Source organism: Solanum dulcamara, chromosome 9, assembly GCF_947179165.1.
Source record: "Solanum dulcamara chromosome 9, daSolDulc1.2, whole genome shotgun sequence".
In the NCBI taxonomy this organism is placed as follows: domain Eukaryota; kingdom Viridiplantae; phylum Streptophyta; class Magnoliopsida; order Solanales; family Solanaceae; genus Solanum; species Solanum dulcamara.
The window spans coordinates 74,861,000-74,883,473 of NC_077245.1; the positions used below are offsets into that span (position 1 = coordinate 74,861,000).

Genomic DNA, 22,474 nt, shown 5'->3' on the forward strand with positions numbered 1-22,474 from the left:
GACTTGATCTTTTCTTGATTTAAAATATCTTTAATACATCGATAATCCCTTAAACTTATATCATTAATAAATTTTATTTAGACACTCTAATCACGAGCTATTTTAATTGAGCATCTGAACGCATGATAAAATATTCATATATTAAACAATTTCGATTCAATTTTTTGAAGGAAAAAATTATGTATTCTCAAATGTTTATTAAATAATTAAATTAATCATATAAAATATGTCATTTCTATGTAAATGATTGTACTGGCTGGTCCATGTATACATTGTTACAACTTTTTATTTTTTTTCCAAAATCCAATGAAAATCCCCTTTTTTCTACTTAGTTACATCCTAAAAGAGAAGGTTAAAATAAAGTTGACAGATTGTAAAAAATGTTTTATTGGATGAAACAAACTACTACTTAGTAGTACTAATTAGCAGCTTTTTTTTATCATTAAATTTTTTGGTCCATGTTTTTGACTTGATCCCTTCTTGATTTAATATATCATGGAAAAGATTTAGTCTTTACCCAGTGGAAATTAAGTACTAAGTTTAGCAAAAAAATTAAAAGCAGTACCATGTAACGTGTCAACTTAGGTTTCTAACATGTACAAATTGCTAAGGATGTGTTAAATCAATCCATTTTCCCTAAAATCAATTCATATCGGGGTAATTTCGAGTTGTGTGTATGTATTTTTATATTGTAAAGATAAAAAAATTATTTTTGATAGCACTCGATTTAAGTAAAACATAATAAGAATCTCTATGGAAATGAACATAATAGAGAAGAAAAGTATAGTAGCAATAACACATAATACGACAACTGAAGCAATGATAAAATAACATGTAATAATAAAATCGTCGAATGAAATAGTATGTGAGTAATAATCACAATACTAATAACGGAAAAAAAGACAACGCTCGACTACCTACTGACTTTCTACCCCAATTCTCAATCTCCATATCTTTCTATCAAGGTTATATACTCGACAAACTGCAAAGATCGTAATGGGTGGATAAAATTTTCGTTCACCCATGCCACCTAGTGGTCTCGATTGAAAATTTAGATATATATGTATATTTATATATATATATATATATATAAGAAAAGTATAAATATTAAACGTGACATTTTTAAAAATAGTAAATCTTGTGGTGACATTGATTAAAGCTTAGATTTAACACTGTAAGGATGACGAATGACGATGTCGTATATACTCTATTGATTCTTATTTTATACGCTCTGATGGCTTCATGCATAATTATATTAAATTTTTTATTGCAATAATATTCAATTATTAGTCCTAGAGATTAACTAATTATCAATGAAAGGTAATTAGTCAAACATGCAAATTAATATTGTTCCAATTGTGTCATATATTCAATAGGAGGACAATAATGTCAAAGAAGAATATCATTTTTATTTTAACATACATTAATCCATAATCACTTTCATATAAATAAAATAAGGTACTACTACTTTTACCAAGTATTTTTTTTATCACAGGAAAATACTTAGTCCACATAACTGCTTTTCTGGGTCAATTGATATATATTGTAGTTTTTTTATGAATTTATTTTTAATAAGAAATAATCTTTAATTTTTATATATAAGAGATCAAAAAATAACATTGAATTATAATTGCATCACATATTACGAGATCACCTCAATCTCAAAAATGGATGTCTTGAACTTTTGACCTCCACTTGCCTCATAGGTACGTAAATCTTCAAGATTAAAAGTCAAAATTTGTTAAACTTTAATGAGTCGTTTGGTTAGCGGAGAAAGTTTTATAGGGATTATAGTCTTGAAATTATAATCCTTAAACTGATTTATCGAACATCTCTGGTGGTAAAAAACAACACCAATATGTTTGAGGTATAAACTTATTTTGTGATTAACTAATTATATCTTCTATCAAACAAACTATAAATTTAATATCAAATTTAATTTTGAGATATCCCACCTTATTTCATGAACCAAATACTCTCTAAGTATTACTTATGGGGCAAGTAAGGTCAAAAGTTCAAAAACCTGCCACCTCCGAGGCAATTCTTGAAAATCATCCTAAGTAAACCATATAATTTTAATTTTTTCACATAAATAGCTGATCAGATTCTCTATTTTTTAAAAATATCAAAATATATAAATTATATATTAATTATATACTATGACAAATATATTACATAGCCGTCAACTAATTATTATCTAAAATTTTAAACGAGTTTATACCACTATTTAAGTTAATTCTTCTGATTAACATTAACACATAACAATTGTTTTCTTGAGTATATAGTAAAGTAAATTTCTAGCACATTTAAATAGTGGTCTAAACCCGTTAAATATATGGGTCCTATGTAAATTTTGTCCCTATTTGGTGTTGGTATTTAATTTTTGAGTATTTTTACTCCTTTGGGTAATTAATTTTATATTTTTATTTCATAATATTTCATAAGTTATATCCTGGCTCTTAAAGAACTTATGCACCAATATATAAATAAGTTCAATTTCTAGGGGCAATAATTAAAGATAAATTTATTTAAAAGGGAAAAAATTAAAGGTCAATTTAATTGATGATCAAATCGTGTAATTTTCAAACTATTTTAACCAATCAAATATGAAAATTTTAAAAATGTTTTACTCCCTAACATATTTCACACCCTAAGTACATGTTAATAACATGTAATCAACTAACATGAATTGTAGTGGGATGATTAAGATTCATACACTCTTAATTAGAGGTCTTGAATTGAAGCCCCCGGTAAAGAGAAAAATTATATTGGATAATTCTAATGTAGTCGAGTTTCAATGTGAACATTAAACACCGAGCGGAAAAATAAAACACGTAAACTCGATAGACATGATTAACAATTGACAAGAACCTAATATAAATTTGAAATTTCTTGCACATAATTAGCTGCTTACATCAATGTATCTAGAAAACTCAGAGAAGATGACATGACATTGATTTTAGAAAATATACCCCTAATTAAACAAATTAGTGTAAGTAGATTTCTTAATGCAACTTTATAATTAGAAATAATGGTCAAGTTGGGTGATTGTACATTAATTAAGCTATAACATACATGACTTATTATATTTATTTTTTCTTATTTAAAGATCTTGTCCTAATCATTCTTAATTATATTAACCTCTAACAGCCTTTATTTTTCTGTAAAAGTGTAGCACACCTAACAAGCTTGCCAGTAGTTCCTCCTAAATGATTGAAAATAATAGACTTATTTTAATTAATTTTACTCCCACCAATTGGGAAATGATATAAATGGCATGTGAGATTATTCTATTTTATATTTGGTAAAAGAAAATTATTTTGACATTAGTAATTTTGAAATTATTTTTACATTATTTTATACCGCACTCTATATGGCCTTGTGGCACAATAATTTTGGAATATAAAAAAAATAAAATGATATATTTGTTCTTCTTCAAAGCTTTTCTTCCAAAAAAAAAAATTCAAAAAGAAAAAATAGGGTTAAAATTGAATATAAATATTTGAGACGTGTCTTTCTCATATTTCTCTTCATTTTTTTATTTTCTTTGAAATTTGCCTTGGTTCCTTTTGTTGACCCTTGTTGTAAAACAGCTATATATGTTTGGTTGAAGTTCGTTATCTAAATTCAATAATTAAAAAAATAATGAAAAAGAGGACATACTTATTATTAAGATAATTAACTTGCATAATCTCCTTTTTCCTTGTGTTTTCTCTTGCACACTCACTTATACTGGTAAAATTTTATCCGCACCTGATATATATATATATAGAGATACACACTAAATTACATCAATCATTTAATAATGAGATGATAAATACTCTCTTCATTTCCTAATAGTTATCATATTTTACTTTTTTTTAGTGTCAATTCGACTAATCTTTAAAACTAAATTAGATTAAATGAATTTAACATTTTAAAAGTACAATTTAGTTATTCAAATATTATACGAAAATTTTTATTAAATTACAATTCTTTTTATATCAAATTGGTGAAAAAAATATATCTTAAAAAATTAATTTAAGTAATTAATCTAATTTGATTCTCACTAAAATGAAATATGACAAGTATTATGCGACGGAAATAGCTAATTGTGATATAAATTATATAGATCTTAAAAATTGATTCTAGAAGTAACATAACAAACTTTTTTCAATCATAAAAGAATTCATGAGAAAAAAGATCACACTGATTTTATTTTATTTTTGTTGGGGTGGAGGCTAATATATAATAATATGTCAAAATTGACCTTTTAATCGTAACAACCAAGAAAAGGAACTTTACCAAATACAAATTAGAAAAAGGGGTCAACCTCTACAAAGAATCTTATTATCAATGTTACAAAAAAAAAAATCTCACTGTTTTCACTTTTCATAATCAACGTCAATAACATTTTTAGAAGGATATTCTAACAAGGAACCTTTAATTAGGCAAATAAAACCTTAAATACTACTCTTTAATATCCATTTTAGTTAACGTGCTTATTAAAATATCAAGTTCATAATTGTTATTTTAGAACCTATAAGTTTTTCATATTACATATTTTCATTAATTCATTTTTAAAAAAAACTCAAAGTAGATCATTGTTTTAGCTTGTTTCGTCGAACTTGTAAAATAAGCTTATTTTGAAAAATATTTTTTAATTAAAAGTATTTTTTAAAATAGTATCTTCGGTGAATAGCAATTTTAAGTGTTTGGCTGATCAATTCGAAAAAATACTGCAACAATAAAATTGATATATACCCAATATTTGCATGCATATATGGCCGAGATATTTTAGCCCATGAACTACCTTTTATGCTTGTATTATTATTTTTTGAGCTAATAAAATTAGTTTATAAAACATGATTCGTTCAATTTACTTTAATATAGGCTGATTATTGATCCGTCTGTTTATTAGCTCAATCTATTTTAGTCCAATCAATTTTTGTTCAAGTTATTTTTAGATACACGGATTATAATATTTCACTCATTTATTAACACAATCTATTTTGATCCGTCCAAAAATAAATCTTAACTCACTTATTTGATGTCCTAATTATTCTCATGCATGTCTAGCTTGTTGATACCTGCAAGGAAACTGTTCCTTTTTTGGGTTCTTTATGTTCATGTATCTTGTAATTCAATCTCAAATGATTAATGTTTTTGCAACATATATAACCCTTTATTCTTTGACTTGTCCATTTTAAATTATATAATTTTACAATCATTGTTTCACTTAAATTATTAAGTGTCTCATTCATTATATATTGTTAAAAAGTAACATCAATTTATCTATATATGTACTATAGCTTTTTCCATACTCCATCATCAAGACTTTATGGGTGGGATATTTCTACATCTTAACCTAACAACTCCTAGAAGTTAGAATGAACGTGAGATGAGATAGTTACACATTTAAAATAATTCATGTCATATTTGACATAAATTTTAGATTCAAATTTCATTATCCTTCATTATTAAAAAAAGAAGAAGAAGAGAAGATTTATGTGCTTGAGTATTAATGAAAAAGAATCAAGCTTGTTAAAAGTATAATCTATTTAACATCTTAGATTTTAGATGAAATAGGAACACATGCACTTCAATAAAAGAAAGAAAAAATATCTATATTTTGATTATATAACAAGTAAATAACCACATATAATTGAAAGTTGGGGGATGACAATAATATTTTTTTAAAAAAAAGGACTATCTTTCTTTTTTTTAATTATTATTATTATTATTAAATTTCCTTGATCCCTTTGTTGATACATATATATGTTGCTAATAGTATTATATATGATTGATAGACGTCATTCAGATGTTTATTCAAATTCTTTCGACCTTTTGATGACGTACATTAGTTTTGACATAGGGTTTAAGTTATTGATCAACATATATATGATAATTTAAGAAATCGTGATCTGATTGTATGAATACTTTTTATATTGTCAGTATATAAAATAAATATAATTAAGCTTTTTGCGATATATATATCATACAAATTAAATAATGCATTTATAATTTTATACGGTGACCATGTTATAAGAATTATTTTACAATGAGCTACTTTTAATTAAGTCCTAACATATTTGATGTTATGCTTTACCATCTTGGATCAACAGATAATGAATAATTAATATGATCTCAAATCCTCCAACATAATAATATAACATGCATGTACCAGATGACTAACATATCAAATTATAAACTAGTAAAATTGTTTAATACTGAGGTCCACTAATTATGAATAATATATAATCAAATTAGTCATACATTTTCTGGCTTTTCTCATGCAACGTCGAATCTTTTATTAGAAAAAAATATATACAAGGCCTTATTATGTGTAACACAGCAAATAAATGAAGTGTAATTAATAATTATATATAAAAATTATGTATGAATAAAATATTAAAGGAGGAAGAAAAATATTAACAAGTGTCCATCGTTGACTCTGATATAACCAAGATGTGGACTTGTGTTTCTGTTGACTTTTAAACAAACATTGGGAAAAAATGTTACAATAAACTGTGATTTGAGAAGAATTAGTGATAAATAATTGTGTGATAAAATTCGGATATAGGTGAGAATTCAATTTGATAGTGTAACTAATTGTTGTTAGAGTTTCATTTGCGTTAATTTGATCAAGTCATCAAGGCTTAAAGGTGGTTAATTTGAATTTATCTGTTAGACTTGGCACTTGGAAGTTCTTAGTGTTCTAACGACAACGATAATGTCGTTAGAAAACAATAATTTTATTCTTCAAATGAGCAAATCTGAATCTGTCACATAGTTTAAGGATATATTTAACTTGTATTCAATTACCTTTATACAAAAAATTCATGTGCTGGAAAGCCTACATCATTCGTCGATAAAAGCACTCTAGTTCATTTTGATAACAACAATTGATCCAAACTATAAATGAATGACAAGTCTAAACGATTTACTAAATTTTAAGGACATGTGTGTGTTTGGGGTGGGGGGAGGGGTGAGAGGGGTATGTAATATTATTTCTATAATAACATACTCAATATAATCTCACAACATAAAATTTGCAGAAATTACAATGTCTACACAGATCTTATCTCTATTTACAAGATAGAAAGTTTGTTTTTGATAAATCCTTATCTCAATAAAAGAACAATTCAAAGTAGTGAAAAAAAAAATTAACGAAAATAAAGAAGTTATGACAAACTATTATAGAAGCCACGACAAATCATTGAGGGGAAAATGTGGAATTTATATAAGTAAAGGGGGGTGAAATTGTAAATTAATAAAAATTACAAAACTAATAAGTGAAAAGTCAAAGATGTCCTAACTAAGATTCGACAGACAAGAGTCATAAAAGTCTCGCTGTCTGAAATTACGTAACCATTTTCGTCTTTTTCTTCGTTTGAAAGATTGTGGGTTCCACACTCCCACGTGTGTTAAGATCGCGGGAAAATCACCATAGAGATTCGGTCCACTATCTATAAGGTTGAAGCGTGGCACTATTCTACTTGTCATTTTTTCCTCCGCACCCAATGTTCGATATTTGTATTGGAGTCCGATTATTTTAAATTTGAGCCTCATAGATCTTCTTTTGTGGGGAAACGTTCCCTACCAAAGATTTTTTTATATTAAGGATTCGACTATTCTAAATTCAATTGATATTCGATACTTGTATTAAAATTCGACTATTCTGAATTCGAGTCGCGTACGGCTCCGTTCAGAGGAAACACTCTCTAGCAAGGTTTTTTTTATTGTACTGGTCGCGTTTCTTTTTTTTGAAACTCAAACTAGGCAAATTTTAATATATAATTTAAAATATTTTTCATTAAAAAAATATGAGAAATTTAATTCTCGAAAAATAAACACATGAAAATTAATTTGAAAAAGGGTATTTAAAATAAGCGGACGGGTCCCATAATTCAGGCGGCTATAACTCATATTATGTTGTTGTTAAAGTTAAAACTAATATATTTTTATTTAGTCAAATCTTGAAACCAATTCATCACTCAAATAATTCAAAATTAAGGTCAAGATTTCATAGTTACCGTAAGATTCTCACTACAAAGGAGTTAAGCTTAATATCTCATTTTGAAATGAAATTACAATCGTCATTAGAGTAAATTACTATATTATACTTTCTCTTTTCATCCTAATTTATGTGAAATATTTATTATTCTTTCTGTCTTAATTTATGTAAAATATTTTTTTAACGTTTCAGAAAAAGTTATCTTTTAAAAAAATATAACTTTAAAATTCTCATTTTTATCATAAATAAAATGAATTATAGACATGCAAATATTTAATCTTTATTTTAGACCATAAATATTAAAAGGTTGTTGAAATTTGCATTCGTAAGTTACCATATAATTAAGAGTAAATAGAGAGAGGAAAAATTGCACCCAAAAAGGCATAGAACGCATACTTTAAATGCGATTTATATGTAACATTATAAATATATTTTTCTTTTATATGATTTATCTTTCATTTTCTTTTTTCTTATTTTCCAACTTTTACTTATTTTTCATTTAGCATAACTATTTCCAATCAAATGGTAGTACAAAAAAAATGAAACTAAAAAAGTACTATCTAGCTATATATTACGTGTTTATAATAAGGACATAGATGATATATTCGAACGTTGAGTGATGTATTCGGAATAGAAACATGATGTATTCTGAATCGAGACACGGTGTATTTGAGAGTTTTTGAGATATAGACGAATTTCATCAAATTTAAGAAATTGTTGATATTTGAAAAATAGCTCTTAACACTCTGAAATTTGGATACTGGCTGTTTTTTTTTTTTTAATTTCCAATAAAAGTGAAAGGCCTTAAACTAATGTTCAGGCCCAAATGCACACAGTACTGTAGTATTGGAGTTTTCTGTTTGGTTGATTATGTGTGGAGGAATAGATGAATTGTTGAAAATGAAATTATGAATGAATCAAATCAATCACATCAATTGACTGTCCAATTTTAAAATCCCATCATGCCTTTGTTTGCTTGGTTGCTTGCCAATTTACTATGGTTGGTACATTTTTGGTGTTCTTTGACAATTGTGGTTACTTTTGAAAATGAATAAGTAAAGAAGTTTCTTTCAAATAATAATAATAATAAAAGTCTTTAGAAAAGATGATCTGCAACGATATTGGTCCAACTATTAACTCGTAGACATCTAATTAACAGTTGATTCTAAAAAAAAATTCAGTTCTATATAGAATCTACTTAAGGTGTAATGTATAACCCTTCTTCAGAGGCTTGCATTCCATCATGGACGTCACAATTAGAAGTTTGCCCTCCGTCATGAGCGCCAAATAATCATACAATTTCAACGGATAATAAAAAGACTTGTGTAGATCAAATGTTTTTTCTTATGCTGATATACGATATGAATATACAAGAAAAATGAAATTGTCTTCAATCTTAAATTTAAATTTGTAAACTAAAGTAGCACAAACTTATCCCTAATAGTCTCCAAATATCTCGAAATTGATATCTAAGTTTCTTAAGATTTTTCCAACACTATGATACCTTATATCATCGAGTCGAAACAAATTTCAATTGCGTAGGATCGAAAAAATCGAACCAAACTTCAGATAGAACATCCCTTTGAGCCAATTGATGAAATGTCTCCACATAATTAGACTATGTATTGCATATGAATGACATGAAATTCTACCACAAAAAGTTGACTTTGAACTCGAGGTTCCTAACTTTATTTAGCCATCCATGTAGAATTTGTCTAAGGTATAATATACACGTTTTCAGTGGCTTGCTGTCTGTCGTGGGCGTCACAATAAGAAGTTTTTCCTCCGTCATGAGCATCACATGATCATACAATTTTAACGTATGATACAAAGACTTGTCTAGATCAAACGCTTTTTTTTTTAATTTTTGCTGATATACAATGGATATAAAAGAAAGATGAAGCGTCTTCAAAATATATATATATATATTAAAGCAGCACAAACTCATCTTTAATCGTCTCCAAATATCTCGAAAATTAATATCTAAGCTTCTTAAAATGTTTCCAACAACGTAGTATATACCTTATATCACCAAATCGAAGAAAATAAACAAACTTCATATAGAAAATCCCTTTAGCCAATTGATGAAATGTCTCCAAATAATATCTTAGACTATTTAAATACATAAGAATGACATGAAATCTAAAAGATAAAAGTTTTACATAACAACATTAACAAGTTAAAATACAATACTTGGATAATTAAACACTCTGATCAGCCAAAAGTGTTTACATGATTATGACTATAATCAATAATAAAATTTTGGTTTTCTTCAATTGAATCACTTGAAAATTGACCTTGTAAATAATCACCCATATTCTTGATTTCTTTCCCAAAACTCATCTGGCTAATTAAATTATTATCTTTTAGTAATTGTGGGTAACTTTGAAAATTATTATAAGAATATTGATGATTTGTAGCACCCAAATTAGGAAAGTTGGTCATCATGTTGTAATAAAGATTTTCTTGGGCAGAAAAATTGGACTGTTGATTTGGGGTGTCATAAAATGAGTCTTTAGAAAGCCCTGAAATTATTTGGGGTTGTTGGGCTTGAAGAGAAGTAGTAATAGATGGAAAATAGAGTGATTTATTTTGGTAATTATTAGGATTATTATTATTATTAGGTATTATTAATCCCATAAGTTTTTTCTTGAGCTTCGTGTTCCAGTAATTCTTGATATCATTATCAGTTCTTTCTGGTAATTGAGCTGCTATAATTGACCACCTGCAAAGATAATTATATTCTTTAAAATTAGTGATGTTATTGAGTTATCAAAGAGTTTGTGTAAAAGAATTTCTATTTGCTTATGAACTATACGAAATTATCTATTTTTACACTCCATTAATAGGTGCGGTTGTGATTAACTACACTTGAGTCGAAGAGTTTTTTTGGAAATAGTCTCTTTACCTCCTTGAAATAAAATTTGTGTACACTTTACCCAACCAAACTAGCTTTAAAACTTCACATAACTCTAAGAGTATATTTAAAACTTTTTCCTAAGAAAAAATTATACATTAAATTGAAACTTATCTTTCTTCTTCATCAATATTTTAACAAATTAAAAGGGGCATAATATACATAAATATGTCCTTTAATTTGGCTTCAGCTAATATTTATGTCCTTCAACTTTGGATGTGTACAAGTAGGCACTTAAACTTGTTCAAAATTGAACAAGTAGGCACACGCATCCTACGTGGTATAATACACGTAGGACGTCACATAAGACACAAAATTATCATGTAAGGCGCCATATAGGATAAATGCATTTACTTGTTCAATTTTATATAAATTTAAATACCTATTCATGTATGCCTAAAATTAGAAGGCATAGATCTAAACCTGGCATGCATGCAAAAAAAATTGTCCATAAATGGAAGAATCTTCATTAAAATATCCAACAGACTAATTGCATTTTTTTTTCCTTTGTCATTTTTAGACTAGGAACATTTTTTTTATTTCTCAGTTATCAAATACATAATAAATTATTGAAATTTGTCCTACAATAACAATAACATACATACGTCCTAAATTCAAGTATAGTCTCATAAATGAAATCTGAAAAGATATATGTATCCAAATATTATTTTTATTTTTATAACAATAATAACAAAATGTCTAGTAAAATCGCACACGCAGAATTTTGAGAGGATGGAGTGCACATAGCCTTGTTCCTAATTAATAAGGGTAGAAAAACTGCTTCAGATATATCCTTGGCTCAAGTACAACAAATCAAACTAACAGAAAAAAAATACAGTAAAGAATATCAATAGCACCAACAATCAATATATATAAGAATTGAAGGAAAGGAACTCACAAATAATTGTAAATTCGAAGTCTAAGAAAAAATTACCCTAATTAGGTGAAGTAAAAAAGTTAATTATTTCCGACAGATCGTTGACTCAAGAAATTGCAAGATAGGTTGCCTAATAACAAAAGAAGTAGTATATACCTGCTTCCAATGTTGGCATACAAGTTGCAGATAACTCTATCTTCTTCATCAGAAAAATCACCATGCTTTATATTAGGCCTTAAATAATTTAACCATCTCAATCTACAACTCTTTCCACATCTCTTTAGTCCTGAAATTCAAATAATTAATTAATCTCATCAAAATAAAAAATAATTTCCATACCTAATGTTTGATATTTATTTTTAGATTGACTAATCTAAATTTATGCCAAAAGGGAAGTGCTCCCTACCAAAGACGGCGAGACTTCCTTCTCACTTTCTAAAAAATCGCTAATTTCCAACAGAATCCGTCAAAAATTGGCTCATCGGATATGTTTCCATCGGAAATTCACATTTTTTTTTAGAGTTTTTCTTAACTCCGTCTTTACCCCACAGAGATATTGAATAGAAAGGGATTTTGTGTTTCCCACCATAATATCGTCCAACAATAACAACAATATACTCAATATAATTCCACAAGTCAATTTAAGATAAAATAATATGTAAACATATCTTATTCCTACCTTTACGATGTAGAAAGACTATTTCTGATAGACAAATAAAAGCACACACACTATTTATATTGACAACAAAAAGTAGTTAATTTCATCTGATATTCGGTACCAACTCTTTCAACAACAACAATAATATATTCAGTGTAATCACATAAGTAGGTCTAAGTTAGGATAACATGTACATAGACTTTATCCCTACCTTTACGGCGATAGAAAAGTTGTTTCTAATAGACTAACAAATATAAAAATAGTTAATTAATAATAATTACCAGCTTTTTTAGGAAGTGCAATCCAATTTCCAGCAGTACCAAATTTGTGAATAAAATCTTTGAGTTTAGTATCTTCTTCAAGAGACCATGGACCTCTCTTTACATTTGCTTTATCACAACATGGAGCTCTTCCCATTTTCTTCTTTTTCTTCTCTCTCTGTTTTTTTTTCTCAATTTGTAGGTGGAGAAATGGACAAGTTGTCTTTCTTATGTGATTGCCTTGTATATTAAGAGTGACTTGGTAATTAATTCAAATATTTAAAAGGAAGTGACACTTGAGTCGATAATTTTTCGAAAACAGATTCTTTATTTTTATAAAATAGGAATAAAAGTTTTCGTACATATTATATTATTTGTAAAACTATACTGAATATGTTATTGTTATATTAATAGTTTAAAAGAAGTAAACAAAAATATTATTGGATTGAGCTAAATTTGAATTAATCAAAAAACATTAATTAAACTTGAAAAAAAAGAGATCATGAGGTGCTTTCAATTGACTTATCAATGCCTCTCCTTTTTGAATTGTCATATCCTTTTAATTAACTCAATTTTTTTTTTGATTTAGAATATCATAGATGTGAAAATTCGAGTGTCTTTTTAACCTGTTAAAGTTATGATAAAGTTACACATATATCAAATCATATTCCCTATTAAAGCAAATACTTATTTCTTTTTTAAAAAAAGGTGCATAAATGGTAGCATAAAGATTTGCAAGTAACATTTAATAGTATTTTTGGTCTCTTAGTCATTGATAAATTCTGATTTTAGTCTCTATAATATCTTATCGAGCACACTAAAACTTTTAATTAATTAAATTGTGGAATTTGAATCATTTTCTCGTGATTTGTGAATATTCACAAATGTACGTAACTAATTATTAACCATATCAATTCAATTATGTTCTCTCGATTTGTGTCTTTTTCATCATTTAACACGCCTCATCTTTATTCCACTCTTGTAACTCCCATCTCCACCACCTCACACACCCTGATCCTCATCCCCACCTGCTATAGTATTTGTCTAGATTATATATATAAATATTTTTAATATAATATTATTTTATTTACGCATTGAAAAAAAATAAAGTAAGAACCAACTTATTTCCGTGAAAAACATTTTCCTCTCTTCCGAACATACCCTCTAATCAACACACCTAATTGGGAAAAATAAGCATTTAAAACTGATTATTTTTTTTGGAAAAGAATCCATATAGTACAAATTAAAGTCTTTTATTGCAACTAATTATGATTAGAAAATATGGCCAATTAGTTGGGAGATTTGTATTATGCATTAAGCTAACACACATGACTTTAGCATATATCTTTTCTCATTAAAAGATTCAGTCTTAATCTTTAACCTCTAACAACCTTGATTTGTCTGCATATAATTGTGACATAAACCTAATTATTATGTACACTGATGGTGTATACAGTATTTAAACAGTCACATCTATCACTTATCTAATAATTACTGATATTTTTTTAATAATTTGATAAAAATGATATAACTAACCTTTAATCACGGGTTAAAGCTCGCTGATGATTGTTCCGACCCTAAGCAATTTGGAACTGGAGCATAATTATTATTGTTTTCCTCATCCCCTTTGTTGAATAACTACTACATGCTTAGCTTGATAGAGGTTTATTATCTAAAGTATTTAATAAATGAAAAAGATTGTTCAAAATTTCCTGCATGGTTTTTCGATTGAACTCATCATGTAAGATTTGTTTGGTATGATTTATTTCTCTTCTATGATATATAAATTATTATACTGAAGCAAAATTTACATGTGCGAGCAGAAACAGTAAATTTTCTAGTTCAGAGAAAAAAGAAAGAGAGATAGAGAAAGGCCACAACTATAGAGATAGAGAAAGGCCACAACTATATTAGACTAATAATTAATTATATATATGATAGCTACCTTAAGATTTAATCATGAGTTAATTAATCACCTATTCCTAATATAGGAAAAAAGCATTTTAGATTACATATATCAAGGAAGGATTGGTGGACTTCTAGATTGGCAAGCTTTCAAAAAAGAGTAAAAAGAAGAGTGAAAAATTATATATATAAAACATAATACAAGTTCACAGTGTATCTAGTTTCAATCTCGATGACATCAGCGTAATCCAAATGACAAATGAATACGGTCTGTTGGGCAAAAATGGGCACTACATGTGGGCTTGGATCGTGATAGAAAATTATGAAGAATTACACAAATTTCATAGTTTTAAAAGTTAATTATATTTTATTTTTATATTTTTCCAAGTTACAATTTTTTTTTAAATTTGGTGAAATACAGATATATCCCAAAACATCCAGATACATCACGTAAAGTGATGTACCGACTGACATTGCGTAAATGATGTATCCGACGTCCCGATACATCACGTAAAATGATATATTTGACCGACACATCGCGTAAAGTGATGTATCTGACTAATACATCGCGTAACGTGATGTGTCCGAGAATAAAAAATTTTGCAATTTTTTCAAATGATAGAAAATTTTAAAGAATATGGTAAAATAAATTATGTATTTAGATATTTTTTTCAGAAAATTAACCATGCAAGAGCAGTTTTTGGTAAGCATCTGATACTAAGAGAACCTACAAATTCAAATTCATGATGTAGATATATAATTATTCATTCTTGATCACAAGTCTTAAAATTAATAAATTTTACACAATCTAAATTGAAATAATATTGTCAATTTGAAACGAATATTGAATATTGAATAGAAATCAAAAAAAATGAATGTCCTATTCTTACAACTAATAAGAGTGGACTTGTCTTCCTCTTTCAAAGGTTGGCAAACTAAAGGTAGAAATTATGGGTGCTATTTTCTTCTATTATTACTTTATGCTTCAAAAGAAGCACCAATCCCAGATAAGTTACTAAACAATTAAAATGGTCCAAATATCACCCTCCCCCCATCCCAAACCGGCTTTTATTGATGGTGTAAGAACATGTTTGGATTGATTTTTGACTTATAATTTATAAGCGAAAAGTCACAAGTTATAATTTTTAATTTATGGTTTTTGCTTTATTTTTATTATTTTGACTTAAAAATAAGCGATTATAAGAACTTTTTAACAGCATCCAAACATTTCAAAAACTGTTTAAAATCTCTTTTGGCTTAAAAGCACTTAAAATAAGTCAATTCAAATGGACATTTTTAATAAGATAAATCACAAATGTTAGGAGCATTTTTAGTTTTTTTTATTGTTTATTTTCACTTGCAGTTATCAAATGGGCAGGTTAGATAAAATGAGTTATATCAAGAATCATGACCTAATCAGCTCTAAAATTGTAATTCTTTTACTCGGTTTAAATATTTTTTTAAAAATAGAAATTCAAAACTTTATTGCTTTTGTTAATATATAAATACATAAATAAATAAATAAATTCACATATTAATATTCCCCCCTATAATTAGTGTTTATGCAAAGTGAAATTAAACCATCAATGTTGAAAATGTCTTGTTTTTCATGAAGATATCAAAGGCCACTTGAAATTTGGCAGCAATACTAGTTGGGCCTATTTGGGCTCGGGTCATTGGTCCATCGGGGAGCCCAATATTGGAGATCTGTTTGGTTGCGGAGAAACGCAAGAATTTATTTATGAAAATTAATTATGCAAATATTTAACAAAGAAAAATTTCTTTTAATTTAACAAGCTGAAAGTACCATTAAAATTAAAATGAGACGTCTTTTTAAAGAAATTCAGGTTTACTGTAGCAAAATCTTCATTAATCCAACAGTAATCTTCTTGAATTATCTCTTTTAGAATATAATAATCGCACAACAATGAATGACTCAAACAAACTTGAAACAAGTTATTGGAACTCTATCAACGAAAAAAAACACCTTCTTAAATCTCTTTTCACAATATTTACCTCACTTTTCATGCATCCCATAATAATTTTTGCGCACCATCATAAGGTATAAAAATGACTACTATTTATAGGTGATGAAATTTTGCTTGAAGAAAGAATTCAAAATTTTAGTGAATGCTATATAGTAAAAGCTACAATGTCTAGAGAAATCTATGAGGTGAATCCTTGATAATACAAACTTTATGAAATCTAAATTTACTATGTATAACAATCAACCTTTTGATGACCTTTACTGTCACTCCACATAATAGTAAATGAAATTTTCACCTTATACGATTCCACGTTCAATTTTTCATTGGAAGCTTTTTCGTGTTTGAGTACTCCTTGCCCCCTCTTCCCACCATACCCGAATAGTATGCCATGTACTCTCCATGCTCCTCAATGCAATGAACATCAAAACTCTTGCCATTGACAAAAGGATCTGTACATGAGATTTTCACCTCAAATACCTCCTTGTTCAATTCTTTATTGGAACCTTTTTCGTGTTTGACAACCCCCCCCCCCCCTCTTTCCACTTTTTTAAGATTCTTTGTATTAACAAGTTGTACATAATATTTTCACCTTATATAACTCTTCGTTCAATTCTAATATTTCTTTATTAAAACCTTTTTGAATTTGAGAACTCCATGCCCCCTTCTTATACTACGCCCCGTAGAGTATGCCATGTACCCTCCATGCCTCCCCAATGCGACCCTCCTAGCAATGAGAAATGTTTAACGCCCAAAATATGTCGAAAGGAACATAATAAGGTATGATCATCTTTGTCTCTCTGTTATAAAGTACCTTTCATGCATCAACATTTCTGAGAAGAACAAATTAGCAATGTTTTCTCTAGAAATGCAATCAAAGAATGCAACCATCAACACATCCACTACGGTCTCACAAAATAGGTATAGGAAAAATAAGTGCATTCAGATCTTACCCCTAAATCAAAATTAAATAAATTATTTCCATTTGGTTTTAAAAAAAAGAAATCAAAACATAAATAAAAATGTGAAAATATAACAAATGCCGAACATACAATAACTAGAATAAAATAATATTATAATCACAATAAAAAGAAACATATTAACATAAATTTGCGAAAATATAAGGTAAGACTGCTTGGAGAGCTTAGTGCACCATACTTAACTAGACATAAATTTGATTTTAAATAAGTAAAAAAAAAAAAAAATTGCTAGGATAATACTCCCTTCATTCCATATTAAGTGCATTTATGAGGCAATGCACACATATTAAAAAAAATATTTAATGACATAATTTGAATCATACTTTTTAATATTGTCCTTTATAAAATTATAAAATATAATTTTACAAGTAATATGATTTATCTCTTAGAAAATATATATATAAAAAATTTTAAACATCTATTTTGAATTTTGAGTAATTTAATTATTTTGAACCATTAAAAATTTCTCAAAAATTTACTTTAATATTGAATAAAGGGTGTATTGAAAAAACAAAAGTGAGTAATTAGCTTTGACTTGAAAAAAATAATAATCAAAATAATCATCATCACTCATCATGCTTAAGATTTTGAAAGTAGCAAAGAGTGCAAAAGCCAGTCAACCCTTGGAGTCGCCGGTAAACTCCGCTTCTCTCCGGCAGCTGTACAGTGTCCGGCGGCGAAAAAAAAGTCGACGGCAATCACAAGATGATAAAGAACAAACCCATTACACAATTTCTCAAAATCTTCACAATCTTCTTCTCATTTCAATTGTCAAGAACTTCACAATCTTTACACCCAAAGCCACCTCCAATCCCAATTCTACCAATCCCAAAATCCCATCAAATCTCATGGCAAATTGCAGATATGGCACTTTTCCTTCACTTTGGTATCAACACTTTTACAGATTCAGAGTGGGGTACAGGTCATGTTGACCCATCAATTTTTAACCCCCATTTGTTAAATGCAACACAATGGGTTACAGTAGCTAAAGATTTTGGTTTCAAGAGAGTAATTTTAACTGCTAAGCACCATGATGGATTTTGTCTCTGGCCTTCAAAATACACTGATTATTCTGTTAAATCAAGTCCTTGGAGAAATGGGTTTGGTGATATTGTTGCTGAATTAGCTGAAGCTGCAAGAAATGGTGGATTGGAATTGGGTTTGTATCTTTCTCCATGGGATAGGCATGAACATTGTTTTGGGGAAACTCTTGAGTATAATGAATTCTATTTGGGACAAATGACTGAGTTGCTTACAAGGTGAAGATTTTAACATTTTTGCTCTGTGGTTTGGTTTTGGATTGGTTTCTTTTTTGAATATGAAATCACATTGAATTCTGTTTTGCTGTCATGTTTTTCTTGCAATCGTGCTTTCGAGTACTTTTCTTTTGAGCTGAGTGTCTATGGGAGATAATCAATCTATCCCACAAACGTAGGGACAGGTCTACGTACACCGTATCGTCCCAAGACTCATTTGTGAGGTTACATTGGGCATGTTGTTGTTGGTCTATCGGAAACAACCTCACTACCTCACATGTGGGATTACACTTGGTTTGGTTTTGAATTGATTTGGGATTTTTTTTGTGACTTCAATATGAGTATTTCTTGGTTTGTTGGATTTTACTGCGCTATTGTTGTGGTTGTTGTTGCTTACAAGTTGAAGATTTTAATCTTTTGTTTTGTGGTTTATAGTATTTTGCTATGGCTTCTTCATTTCCGTTATTTCCTTTTCCAATATGCTTTGAACTGTTTTTCCTTCAGCCGATGGTCTATTGGAAACAACCGCTCTACTCCAAGGTAGGGCGTAAGGTCTGCATACACACTACATTCCCCAGACTCCTCTTTGTGGGATTAAACTGGGTATGTTGTCGTTGTTGTTCTGTGGTTTGGTTTTGAATTGATTTGAGAAAGTTTTTTTTTGTAAATTTAAGAGCATTTCTTGGTTTGTTGGAGTTTAGTGCTCTACTATTATGGTTGTTGTTGCAGACCCTAAAATTAATAAATAGAAGTATTCCCTTTCCAACAATAGATTCTAGATGAGCTGGTACACATAGTTTTCATTGTTAGTAAGATAATAGTTACAACATGTATTAGGGGAATAATAAATTATGTGCTTTTGGATTATAGCTTGTTCTGGCTGTAATGTAGTTATTCATGTTGTGATTGGGATATTGTATATGTATGTGATTCAGAAAATGTAAAAATGGGAAGTGAGTAATGAAGTTGTGTAGGATGGTTTAAAATTGTAACTCACATTTGCAGTTTCACAGTCGAGTTTTTACGATGCCAATCTAGAATTAATGATTCATTTTTTGATCGGGAAAAGTTATTAGAGGACCAATTTAGAACGATTCATTAAGTATGAGTTCTATGATGACAGGGAGTTGTGAGTCGTTATACGTACTAAATGACTTCAACCAACAACTACTACTACACTTCAATTCCAAGCTTGACGGAGTTGGCTACATGAATCCTATTCAATTCACTTCATTTGGTCTTGTTTTTTCGTACTTATAGTTTTGAAGCCACACATATATCAACATATCGCGGTTTAATTGTTTGTGCCAGACTGCACGTTTTAGGAAAGTTCTGCAGTATTTTAGAAGCTTTAAAGTAGATTTGTTGGCTTCCGTATATCCAAGCTAGATGTAAGAATGATAGATTCCTAATTTACTTCTAGGAATAGTTAATAAACCTTATTCAAATAGAAAATACTACTTTTTACCCTAGAACAGCCAAATTTAACTATAGATGCGAGGAACGTGAATTCACACTCTTACTCGAGTCGTGATACTTCAGGTCATCTTACCAAAGTATGAGAGGATCTGACTCCCACCAAGTATAAGTTTGTATATATTTTGGCTGTTTAGTTCACTATTTCTTGCCATCAAAAAATGCATGCACATTTAGACAAAGAAATATGGGAAACTTGATTATACATCACATATAGGCAGAATTTATGAAATTAACTGCTTTTTTTCCGGCTGAGTTGCAATGATTAGAGAAACTTCTAACAGCAATCACTCGCAATCTCCACCCCTGCCCAAAAAAACTGTCGAGCAGATATGGAAAGATTAAATATGTTTTTTTCGATGAAATTAACTGCTTTTTTCCCGGCTGAGTTGCAATGATTAGAGAAACTTCTAACAGCAATCACTCGCAATCTCCACCCCTGCAAAAAAATAATCTGTTGAGCAGATATGGAGAGATTAAATATGTTTTTTTAGATGGCGCAAAAGGTGATGGCGAGAAGGATATGGAGTATTTCTTTGATGATTGGTTTAGCCTTATTCATCAACTCCAACCTGGAGCTTCGATCTTCTCTGATTCTGGTCCTGACACGAGGTGGATTGGGAACGAGGCTGGTGTTGCTGGAACCACTTGCTGGTCCCTTTTCAACTGCAGTGCTGTCAAGATCGGCGCTTATAATGATCCCATGTAAGTCTTGTTTTAGTAGTCCTGCAATATTCAACTCTTTTTTTCTTGGCACACTGAGCTTCCTTTTATCCTTCTATTTATTCATCTAATAACAGATACTCGATGGAGGGGGACGCCTTTGGCCATGACTGGGTTCCTGCTGAGTGTGATGTGTCTATCCGACCTGGTTGGTTTTGGCATGCATCAGAAAAGCCAAAAAGTGCAATGACTCTTCTGGATTTGTATTACAAATCAGTCGGTAGAAACTGTCCCTTATTGCTAAATGTACCACCAAACTCATCTGGTCTCATATCAGACGAAGATATACAAGTTCTCAAAGAGTTCTCCGAGCTTCGTAATTCCATATTCTCCCATAATATTGCAAAATCTGCTCTTCTTTCTGCCAGTAGTACACGAGGAGATCTGGATGATTCTCAGTTTGGCCCCAAGAATGTAATTGAGGAAGGATTATATACGTATTGGGCTCCAGATCAGGGACAACAATCAGACTGGATAATATATTTATATTTTCAACAGGTTATAGCTTTCAATGTCTTGGAACTTCAAGAGCCAATTCAAATGGGACAGCGGATTATCGAGTTTCATCTTGATATATTAAATGAAGCTGGAAAATGGCAACATGTGGTAAATGGAACGACAGTAGGATATCGGAGGCTGTTACTTTTTCCTACAGTGAAATCACACCTACTAAGGGTGGTTATCGACAAGTCCAGGGTGTTTCCTCTAATCTCCTACTTGGGAATTTACATGGATTCGTATTCTGTTCCACGTCGTGTCTCTGATGGTACACACACTAAATCAAAGTTCATGAACAACTTAGTTTTCAGGAGAACTGCATACAACCAGTCTCAATCTGCTTCCATCTAATGTTCGTCGAGCAGTTTTAAGTGTACAATTAATCTTCTTCTCTATTTTTTGGTTTTTTTCTGCTGCTTTTGCGTGTTGATTTTTCTTCGATTTCAGATGTCGTAACATAAAGTTTATAAAACACAACTCACATTAGTGTGGAGCAACTTTCAATGTACTGGACATGAACCTTGATATAGTGATTTTCTAATGCTTGTGTGAGTAATTTTAACCTGATTTCAGGTTTTGAAAATTTGGAAGTATGAAGTTCATAAATCAGAACTCCAAAACTCACTCTAGTTTTGAGTTTCATTTATTGTTGATGCAATAACTTTGTAGGAGTCGAGAGGGTCTTTCAGAAACAACCTCTCTACTTCGCAATGGTAGAGGTAAGGTTTGCATACATCCTAACCTCTTCAAACCCCATGTGGGATTGCACAAGATATGTTGTTGTTATTGCGGTAACTTTGCAAGATCTCTACTTCACAATGGTAGAGATAAGGTCTGCGTATATCCTAACCTCGCCAAACCCTTTGTGTTTGTGGAATTGCATTGAATATGTTGTTGTTATTGGAATAACTTTGCAAGATCTCTCATTTACTTTAGAATATGT

The 22,474-nt window shown here is 29.4% G+C and overlaps 2 protein-coding genes across 2 annotated transcripts; one reads left to right on the forward strand and one right to left on the reverse strand.

Annotated features, from left to right (window-relative positions):
* Positions 1 to 10,077: 10,077 nt before the first annotated feature.
* On the reverse strand, positions 10,078 to 12,927 carry LOC129903152 (transcription factor MYB36-like). The gene is made up of 3 exons (XM_055978653.1): positions 12,730 to 12,927; positions 11,947 to 12,076; positions 10,078 to 10,721 (listed from the first exon to the last, which is right to left on the reverse strand). The coding sequence occupies exons 1-3, from the start codon at positions 12,863 to 12,865 to the stop codon at positions 10,211 to 10,213; spliced, it is 777 nt and encodes a 258-aa protein (XP_055834628.1). The 5' UTR covers positions 12,866 to 12,927; the 3' UTR covers positions 10,078 to 10,210.
* Positions 12,928 to 18,117: 5,190 nt separating this feature from the next.
* Positions 18,118 to 22,098, forward strand: LOC129903089 (alpha-L-fucosidase 1). Its single transcript, XM_055978575.1, has 3 exons — positions 18,118 to 18,837; positions 20,776 to 21,015; positions 21,111 to 22,098. Exons 1-3 carry the CDS (start codon positions 18,284 to 18,286, stop codon positions 21,880 to 21,882), a joined length of 1,566 nt encoding a protein of 521 aa, XP_055834550.1. The 5' UTR covers positions 18,118 to 18,283; the 3' UTR covers positions 21,883 to 22,098.
* Positions 22,099 to 22,474: the final 376 nt, after the last annotated feature.

Bases quoted from the DNA above. Each gene is read 5' to 3' on its own strand.
- LOC129903152 (XM_055978653.1), bottom strand. From the start codon at position 12,865: ATGGGAAGAGCTCCATGTTGTGATAAAGCAAATGTAAAGAGAGGTCCA. The intron at 12,077-12,729 runs GTAATTATTATT...TTTGAATTTCAG, and splicing joins TGCACTTCCTAAAAAAGCTG to GACTAAAGAGATGTGGAAAG. The intron at 10,722-11,946 runs GTATATACTACT...TTATCTTTGCAG, and splicing joins TATGCCAACATTGGAAGCAG to GTGGTCAATTATAGCAGCTC.
- LOC129903089 (XM_055978575.1), top strand. From the start codon at position 18,284: ATGATAAAGAACAAACCCATTACACAATTTCTCAAAATCTTCACAATC. The intron at 18,838-20,775 runs GTGAAGATTTTA...TCTGTTGAGCAG, and splicing joins ATGACTGAGTTGCTTACAAG to ATATGGAGAGATTAAATATG. The intron at 21,016-21,110 runs GTAAGTCTTGTT...ATCTAATAACAG, and splicing joins GGCGCTTATAATGATCCCAT to ATACTCGATGGAGGGGGACG.